The sequence below is a fragment of the Myripristis murdjan genome, chromosome 21 (assembly GCF_902150065.1).
Source record: "Myripristis murdjan chromosome 21, fMyrMur1.1, whole genome shotgun sequence".
Classification (NCBI taxonomy): Eukaryota; Metazoa; Chordata; class Actinopteri; order Holocentriformes; family Holocentridae; genus Myripristis; species Myripristis murdjan.
In genome coordinates this window covers 6,689,349-6,698,950 of record NC_044000.1, presented here as the reverse complement: position 1 = coordinate 6,698,950, position 9,602 = coordinate 6,689,349, and the positions used below count along the sequence as shown (strand labels likewise).

The 9,602-nt window shown below is 42.1% G+C and overlaps 1 protein-coding gene across 1 annotated transcript; it reads right to left on the bottom strand.

Annotated features, from left to right (window-relative positions):
• Positions 1-670: 670 nt before the first annotated feature.
• Positions 671-9,125, bottom strand: pou1f1 (POU class 1 homeobox 1). The gene is made up of 6 exons (XM_030080991.1): positions 8,990-9,125; positions 6,367-6,528; positions 4,042-4,302; positions 2,632-2,796; positions 968-1,028; positions 671-878 (listed from the first exon to the last, which is right to left on the bottom strand). Exons 1-6 carry the CDS (start codon positions 9,123-9,125, stop codon positions 671-673), a joined length of 993 nt encoding a protein of 330 aa, XP_029936851.1.
• Between the last annotated feature and the right edge of the window lie 477 nt (positions 9,126-9,602).

Sequence of the window (9,602 nt, the reverse complement as noted above, 5' to 3'; positions counted from 1 at the left end):
TTTGAATGAGTTTGGTTTGGCCATGGGGAGACATAACTGGGCACATTTGTAAAAAAAAAAAAAAAAAAAAAAATTCTTTGTTTAAATTTGAGAGAAAACAACTTAATTAAAATAGCTGAAATTTGAATTTGCTAGTTTTCACACAAAACAATGAGGGATGTCTAAGTGGTTCCACCAATTGGGGTTTTGGAGGAAGATATCGATATTTTTGGATTAATGTTGCCAATAGCCCAAATTTTAGTCAGTGCATATTTCCATGACATAATGTGAGAGGCATTCAGTGTGTATGGCAGAATATTATGCTTGTCAGTGTGGAAATGCTTTTGAAAGTGTTGAGATCATCACAGGATACTAAAACACTAAAACACAGACTATAGAGATTGTTTGAGTAGGTTTGCAGCTCCAGGTTTCTCTGCAAAGTTTCATAAACTGTTAAATAGTCTTCCCACAGCACACTGGAATGATGTCCCTGGTCACATATCTGATATAAAAATGATGGAAACTTTGACTAGCCGTCCTAACAGGAACCTGTGACATCAGTGGTGGACCACACCGAGAGGCGGGTATCTGATATTTTACTGAAGGCCAACATCAGCCAAATGCATGAGGCAAACTGTCTGACCCCAGTTAAACTACTGCAACCGGAACGTATTTTACTATCTCATCTGTGCTACCTGCAGTTTGGACTCACTTTAGTCAAATAGGAGCTGAGGTGGAGGCTGGTTTTCACCCGTTTCTCCCTCTGGCGCCGGTTGCAGAACCAGACCCTGACCACCTCCTTCTCCAGGTGCAGCCCCTCAGCCATCCGGGCTATTTCCTGGGAGGACGGCTTGCTTTTCTCCACGAAGCTACGCTCCAGAGCCTCCTTGGCTCCCAGACTGGTGGAGAGCAGAGGAGAGGAGAGGGGATGAATTCTAAACCAAGCAATATTGTATAGCTGCCATGTTCGCTCCTGTACTGTGGTTACCTGATGGTGGTTCTTCTTTTTCTCTTCCGCTCATTCATACCCATTTTCTCATTGTACAGTGCTGGGGGGAAGCCAAAGGATATAGTGTTATTTTATAATGCGTGTTATGCTGAGGAAGAAAATATCATAAAATAAAATATTGCATGCTATAATTGTACAGAGTTACCGCAGAGGGTGAAGCAATTGGTTAAATGACTGTGGGACAACTGAAATATCTCAGCTTTCTAAATGTTCCTCCAGTACTTTTCTTGAAACTGATCTATGTCTGAGCAAGCATTGGTACATTTTTTTTTTTTTTTTTTAAATCACATAATGGCACGATGCCCCTGGTATTTAATCCAGGTATTTATATGTGTTCTTGTTAACTGTGATTAGATATAATGTCCCACAAACACTGTGAAAAGCAGTCATGTAGGTGGAGAGGAGGCGACAAAAACCAAAACAACAGGTGTTACTGGACTGCCAGGACTGCTTCTTGTTGCAATGAGGATTTGTCTTCTAGCACTGCCTAGTAGGAGGCAGTTCCTCACCCTTCCCTGCTCCGCCATCTGCTTGTAGATGTCATGATTTATTGGTCTATTTCTACAGAAACAGGCCAATTTTTGCCTGGACAACACTTCCACCTGACAATGCTATTAAGCATTGTCTCTTTCTGGCTCCAGGGACAGGAATTGTCCATTTTTGGCATGTTTTCCTGGTGGAGGGGTAGAAAGGAAAGGCCATGACTAGACGTTTCTACCTGTAATGACGCCTCTACCTGTGGTATGACATTTCTTTGCGTAGGAATGAGATTTCTACTGGAGGTGACATTTTTACCTGTGGCAAATGACATTTCTATTTGCAGTGATGATGTTTCTATCTGCGGTGATGACATTTCTGTTGGCGGAAATGACATTATTTACCTGCAGAGATGACATTTCTACCCATAGCATTAATGTGTCTACCTGAGGAGATTTTTTTTTTTTTTTTACTTGAGGTGATGATGTTTCTATCCAGAGTGATGATATTTCTACCTGAGGAGGTGACAGTTTTACTTGCAGAGATGATGTTTCTAATGGGTTTTCTACCCTTACTGAGGACATGTCTACTACCGGTGATGACTTTTCTATGCTTGTTGATGCAGTGATGTTTGTTCCTATAGTGACGACATTTCTATCTGCAGAGATGACATTTCTACCCATGGTTATGATATCTCTACCTGTAGTGCTGCCATTCATAAGGGTGGAGATAAGTTTTCCACTGGTGGTGATTAAATTTAAACAGTGGAGATGATGTTTCTACCCATAGGGAAGATGTTTCTGCATCTGCTGATGACATTTTTCTACTCATGATGTCATTTTTACCCAGAGGGAAGGCATTGATTATGTTTCTCCCCTCAATTTTGACCACACAAATGATGTCTTGGTCCATCCACGGTGGTGACATCTGTGCCATGTGGGCTCATACTTTCTCTCTATTGTGAGTACAAACTATATGGACTGCATCTCCACCTAGTGGCCTTTAGTGATGTTTTCTGGGATATCCAGTCACAGCCCAGTCAAAAAGCTTGCTGCATGTATTTACACTGTGCATTATTGCATTTATACAGATAAAATATCCAGGCGGATATCACATTTTTAATTTTAGATCTAAACAGGGTCTGACTGACCGCCTGTGAGACTCACCGCCAGCCTGCTCAGCTTCCTCCAGCCATTTAGCCAGGATGGCCTTGAGTTTGCAGGCATTCTTGAAGCTCAGCTGTAAGTTTTCAAAGCGGCAGATCGTGGTCTGGCTGAACTCTGAGCCGTGCACTGCTGCCAGAGCCTCACCTACGTTAGTCTGGGTGTAGCCTGCAGGTGAAAAGGAAATAGAAATAGAAAATACATAGAATGCACGAGTACAGACACAGGCAGATGTGCAAACTCATTAATACAGAGACTCATTGATGCAAAGGTGTAATAGTGCAGGGATTCTCAAACCTTTCAAATCACGGACTACCATCTACAAACACACGAGGGCTCAGATTTATTATTTATTTTATTTATTTTATTTTATTTATCCTTTATTTTACCAGGAAGGTTCCATTGAGACACAATGTCTCTTCTTCCAGGGAGTCCTGGTCAAAATGGCAGCATAAAGAAAGTTTCAAACACACATCTAAGATTGTTGTTTTGGTATTGAATTGGTGTGTGAAGAAAATAATGAAATGAAATGAAATGAAATTGAAACCCACAGCAGTCTGCAATAGTCTTTCTTATTCTCTAACTGACAGTTCCTCACCCATCCCTGCTCTGCCATGTAAATCCAATTATAGTGAAATTTTGTAATCAAATTTAATGAGAGTCACCCTTGAGACACCCCTTCGAGTGCTATTTTATTTTATTTGAATTTATTTTATTTGATCTTATTTCATTTTATTACCTCCACCATGGGGTTATTATGGGTCCAAGCACAAATTTGTTTCAGCACATCCCCTAGAAGTGTCAGAAAAGTTTGCCTCACTGCAATCTACTGTCTATTCAGAAGTCCATCCCTCTGTGTTTTTCAAAATATGCGCAATCAGTTACCTGTATCTCCAAAAATTGGTCATTCAAATCCTCCTAAAACTGACACAGATGTTCCTTAGATGACAGATATCACTTGTTTCAGTGGTGTTCGGACTGGTCAAACGCTGAGTGATACTCAATACCTTGCTATATTTTGTACTACAAGCACATTTTCTTTTTTTGCTCAATGTTTAATCAAACTTCACCAAAGTATTTGACAATATACCTGAAACCAGCAAAATGATGTATGATTTTTTTTTTTTTTTTTTTTTCAGAATTTTATCACCAACATTTTGAGTGTTGGAAATGTTTCAAATTTAAAGCAAGAAAAATACCTTAGTTTGGTACGTGATTTTGTTGCCTCGTTTTTTGAGAAGGTGTGTGCCACCTCCTTCAGGGATACAAAGGTCAAAACCAAGCTTGCCAACACTGTGGCTTGCTTTCAAATTTTTCTAAAGATCATATTAAGTCAAACCACGTATTGTGCTTAGACCCCATGAATTGCTACTTGCAGTTATGTTTAGTATTAGAATTTTTTGCTTCACCCACCCAGTTTGATCCTGCGTATTTTGAAGTCGTTGGCAAACTTCTCCAGCTCTCGTATCTGGGAAGAGTCCATGGTGGGGGCGTCATCTGGGTCCCGGCTGCTCTTCCTGTGGGGGTCGGTCTTCATCTCTCCAAGGCCAGGGCCCCCAGGGGCCTCATCAGAGAGGAGGGCTGAGGGCAGCGAGGAGAAACCGTGGTTTAATGCGCAAGAACCACCACCAAGTCCGTGATCCGGAAACTTGTACAGGCAAGGAGTTAGGGATCCTGTAGAGAGAGAGAGAGGGTGAGAAGGACAGAGAGAGAGAGAGAGAGAGAGAGAGAGAGAGAGAGAGAGAGAGAGAGAGAGAGAGAGAAAGAATTTAGGTTTCAGTGGGTAGGAGACACAAGGGAGTGGTTGTCAGGAGGGCACTGGCAGCACGTGCACTTGGTATTCCCACATGTATCCTCATGGAGCTTTCCTGTCCACAAGTAAAGCTGACATGCCCCTATACAGTTTGAACCACTGACAATAAAGACTGCTGTGGCTGAGGAACTTCAATAAAATTAAAATTCTGGGGACAAGTATTAGAATTTAAAATACCAGAAGAAAACGTTGGTGATGAGTCACTTCAGTGCACAAAATACTGGAATTTTTCTTCCATTTGGCTTGGCCGTATCTGCTCTGCTCCTACATTGTGTGACTTGGAAGTATTCTGGTTTAATAAATGCTGCCTTTTTGGTGATGCGATGGGAGGAAATTTAAATAATAGTCAGTTGCATGCCAACTATTGGTAAGAATGTAACAGTCAACATAGGCTTTTGAAGGCCAAAACTAGTGCCAGTACTTTTGGATTTAAGATGCGGAGAGCCAGCAATTTGTTTTGCTATCATAAATTCCAGTACTTTTAAGCATTCAGTTTTGATTTTGTCAGGTTGGAGGAGCTTCTTAAACAGCAGTTAGTCAATGAGAAACTAAAACAAAAGGAACAAAGGATGATACTACTGCTACGCTACTATTCAACAAATTAATTCATGCTTATGTGGAATCCGATCATAATAGACATCCAGTGAAGGACTGATCAATCCTTGCATGTAATCAGTTGATTTTGAATCAAATCCATCATATCAGAGGTGGATGACACTGACTGGACAAGATCTGATTTTTAATGAAAGCACCCATATATCCGTTTCGCCCCCCTCTAAACTTTGCCAATACAAATTTCTTGCTCTTAATCCCTGTCAATACTAGTCATTACTTCATTCATCAATCTGTTTTGGCATGCAGGTTTTAAGAACAATGCAATACTCCCCTCTTGTGTCAGCAGCATTGTAGTGCACTACCAGATCATTTCAATGCACACTGCTATTTCATTTATGATGACAGTGGCGGTTTCTTGCATTTGTAAGAAATCTGTCAGAAATGCAATACTGACACGTTTTATGTGATGGGTGTGCTTTTCTCCCTCAACTAATCTGAACAGAACAGTTTCCTATATAGTAGATCGGCAGGAGATACTGCTGTTCTGGTAACATAAACTGTATTTTGAGCTAGTAATTAAGTTTTTGTGGCTTTAATGTAATGAGGATAAAAAAAAAAAAAACTATCTGCTCAATTTACTGTGTTTAAGGAGCAGGCCAGGAGAGAGAGAGAGAGAGAGAGAGAGAGAGAGAGAGAGAGAGAGAGTATGTGTGTGTGTGTATGTGTGTGTGTGTGTCTGTGGTCTTTACCTTGCAGTGTGTTCGCTCCACTGACCATGTTAGGGTGAGGGACGCTACAGGTCTGCAGGATACGAGTCTGGGAAATACTGGCGGAGAGCATCTCCTGAGCTGGAGAGAGAGAGAGAGAGACACAGAGAGAGAGAGAGAGAGAGAGAGAGAGAGAGAGAGAGGGAGAGAGAGGGAGAGAGAGAGAAAGAGCGAGAGAGCATTATTATCTCTATCAATCAAAGCTATCACTGACCTTATCATCATTGAAATCATCATAGTAATAATCAACATGGTCATGACAGTTATGACAAATACATCATGTGTTAAAAAAAAAAAAAAAAAACTGTCATCAGGAGCATCATTATCATGATCTTCATCATCATCAAAATCATCATCATCGCCATCACTCAATTTCACTAATCATCTTAATCATTATCAGCAGTATGATCATCATCATTATCACTGCTGCCATCATCATCATCATCATCATCATCACCATTGCCATTACATTTTGCTATCATATTCATGATGACTGTCACTGTTTTGACTCATTGCTGTTTTGGTGTCATCTTCGTCATCATCATCATCATCATCATCATCATCATCATCATCATCAACATCATCATCATCATCACAGCTCACCTGCCATCATTCCATAGGTGGCCTGCTGGTTGCTGTAGTGACAGGGGGTGACGGGGCAGTGGAGGCTGGGGGGAACGTTTCCAAGGGCATTGCCGAGGGAGGAGGTGGAGAGGTGCATGTGGGAGCGCTTGGACGACTGAACCAGAGACAGTCCTGATGGTACTGATGGAGAGAGGCGTGGTTACAGTCAGACTGGAGAGCAGCTCCTCACTGCACTCGACTGTGAGAAGGCGAGGGACAAAGGAAACTGGGGACAGATTTCAGCTGGGACCTCGTCTAGGTGCAGCTCACCTTTCCATACAGTTCGCATCAGGGTTAGAGCAAAGGTTTTTTCATACCAAATATTTTCATGACCCATCATGACCAGGAATTTGTAAAAATGCAGATTCAGTGATTACCCTGATCCTAATTACAGTCAGGGTTGCAAAAAACCTTGGAAACAGTATTTGCCATCACTGGACCCTAAGTTCTCATTTACAGCCAGACAAACTGGCTAAGCAGCTCCTGTCAGGCAGAGGGAAGCAGGTTTCACTACAGGTTTTACAAACTGTTGAGTAAAATCCTCCCACACCACACAGGAAGGATTTGTCCAGACATGCATCTGATATAAAAATAATAATGATCAAAACATTTTCACTATGTGGTCAGGGGGCAACCGGCATCCTACCAGAGGTGGGTGAGTTAAACTGGCTGATGTCTGTTTTTTAGTAAAACACAAACACCAGCCCAATATTTCAGGGTAGTCCTAGGCCAGATGGCGCTGACGGAGAGAGTGATGTGGTTACAATATGAACTGGAGTAGCTCTCATCTAAACTGGGAAACTGGAGAGAAATGTGAGCCAGAATCTATTCTGAATGCATCTATTTTCTGCTTTTCAAATTCAGTAAGACATATGACAGATGTCCCTCCTTGCATAACCTTCTGATTAGATATGCTGCCAAATCTTCAATCTGGCTTCTAATGGATCCATGGTAATGACAGCATTCCACACACAAAAGATAAGACTTGACCTCAAAGTGGCAACCCATTGTGAGATGTTTTGGACTGCTGCACTTTATACAATGCACCCCTCCGGGCTAAAGGAGGACTTCTCTTTCAGACTGCTGCCTTAAACGTGGCTGACACTGTGAATGCTAAGCGTGCTGCAATGAAGCCGGGCATCGCCCTGGTTGTGTCTTGTGCTAATCACATAATATAGAGGAATTATTCATTTATTCCTCCTTTTATCTGATGTAGCCTGATGTTCACCTCAAGTGCAACTCAAGTGTGGTTTTAGTTGATGTTGCTGAGATGCATGCTGCTTTAGCACGGCCCACGCTCGTGAGGATGCAGTTCGTCACAAAATTCAAAAAAGTTTGGCTGTTGTGTTGTGCTGTGACGCGTTAGCCTTATTTGAATGCTACCTTTGCTGCATTCTTAATGGACCTGGGGAAAGACAGGAGGGAGTGTTTCAGATAATTATTGTTGTGTAAGATTACACTGAGTGACAGTTTGTGGTTCTCTTTAATAAAAAAAAAACCCTCATCGATCTTGATAAATGAGTCATGTTTACACAAGGCCAATATATTTGCAGCATTGCATGGCTTGTTGTGGCACCAGAATACTACAATTACAGTGTTTTCTTTATCAACCCAAGCAGAGAACTGTTGATACATTTGACAATGCCTTAAAAATATTATTGCACTTCTCATGAATATATGGGATGACTAATATGCTGCCTGATCTAATTCAGTCTATTCTATGCAATGCCAATCAGCAAGTGCTGAAACTCCAGGGAAGTTTTTCTGTACAATGTCTGTCCTGAAAAAGACATTGTTAAGTTTGTCACACTGATAACACATCTTCAAAGCAATTAACCACTGAGTAGAGACAGCTGGGCCAAACCATCTGATTAGACACATTTACATAATTTAGATTGGATTTGAATAAATGCATTTCTCAATTCAATTCATCCTCCCACTGCCTGAGGCGCTGTGAATGCAACTGTGCCTTAATGAGGATGCATCAGCGGGCCGACCAAGCGGAGATCGGTCAATTATGGGCCTAGGAGAGCAACTGGTAGCCTAATAGGGCACGAGGGTATACAATTTACATACGGCACATGAGAAAATGTCTGCATCAGTCAATAATACAATGTTTGCACAAGAGGAAACTCTCATTTGCAGCAGCCGAAGGACAGTCACTATAAATCAATAGCACTTTTTACCACCAGTACAAGTCAGTCCCTCTGGAATGACCTTATCTGCTCATCGTAATGGCAAGCAAAGCCAGCTCTTTTATTTTTTGTACTTATTAAAGGCTGCAATGGAAGGCTCTAGTAGTTATTACACACCGGCCTCCCTGCAGCGTGGGTTTAACCTCTTGACAGCACTATCAGCACTATGGCCCATATCACTAAGTCACTATAAAACATCCAACAGATGTCCATTTTAGTGAATCTTGCCTAGCCTCTTTTATTGCACAACCTGCTGTACTTTTCTTATTAATAAGAGAGGAGTGGAAAGGAAAACACAGGGGAGGAGAATAATAATTTGTCCAATGTGTAGGGCGCATTAAAGCAGCTTAAGGATGAAAGAATCGGACAGAAGACAGAAATGGAGGGGCTCAGGGGTCAGGGTTTACCTGCAGGCACCATGTTGTGAGTGTGAGAGGTGGCGGGCAGGCAGTCGCTGGCGGAGGCATGGTGCATGAGGATTGGCAAGGCCGAGTCGCCAGCCAGCGTGGTGAAGGAGTCGGCACTGAACGCCTGGCAGGCCATTCTTCTTTGGCCGCCGAGACCTGGAACTGTCCAGCTAGTGTGGTTTGTGGTCTTCTCGCGTCTTGCCTTGTGTTCTCTTGTCGTACGCTTGGGTCTTGTCTTCTTGTATTGTCTTGCCTTGACTTCTCTTGTCCTGTGTGGTCTTGAAGTTCGTCCTGTTGAACTGTCTTACCTTGTCTCGTCTTTACGTTTGTCTTCTAAAACTGTCTTGCCTGGCCTTTGCTTCTCCTGTTCTCTTGTCTTGTCTTACCTTCTCTTGTCTTCTATTGGTCTTCTTTTGTCTTCTTCACATCTTCTTTTGTCTCAGCTCTTCCTCTCAGCTTCTATCATCCTTGCCTTATATTGGATTATTTTCCTGTCTTGTCTGGCCTTACAGTGTCTTGACTTGTGTTCCCTCGTCTTCTCTTGTTGTGTATTTTCTTTCCTTGCCTTGTTTTCTCTTCTCTTACCTTGTCTTTTGTCTTGTCTCGGCTTCCC

Coding starts and splice junctions, on each gene's coding strand:
- pou1f1 (XM_030080991.1), bottom strand. CDS start 9,125: ATGGCCTGCCAGGCGTTCAGTGCCGACTCCTTCACCACGCTGGCTGGC. Junction 4,303..6,366: donor CACCTATGGAATGATGGCAG/GTGAGCTGTGAT, acceptor CTCTCTCTACAG/GATCCCTAACTCCTTGCCTG. Junction 1,029..2,631: donor GGAAGCTGAGCAGGCTGGCG/GTGAGTCTCACA, acceptor GCTTCCCCCCAG/CACTGTACAATGAGAAAATG.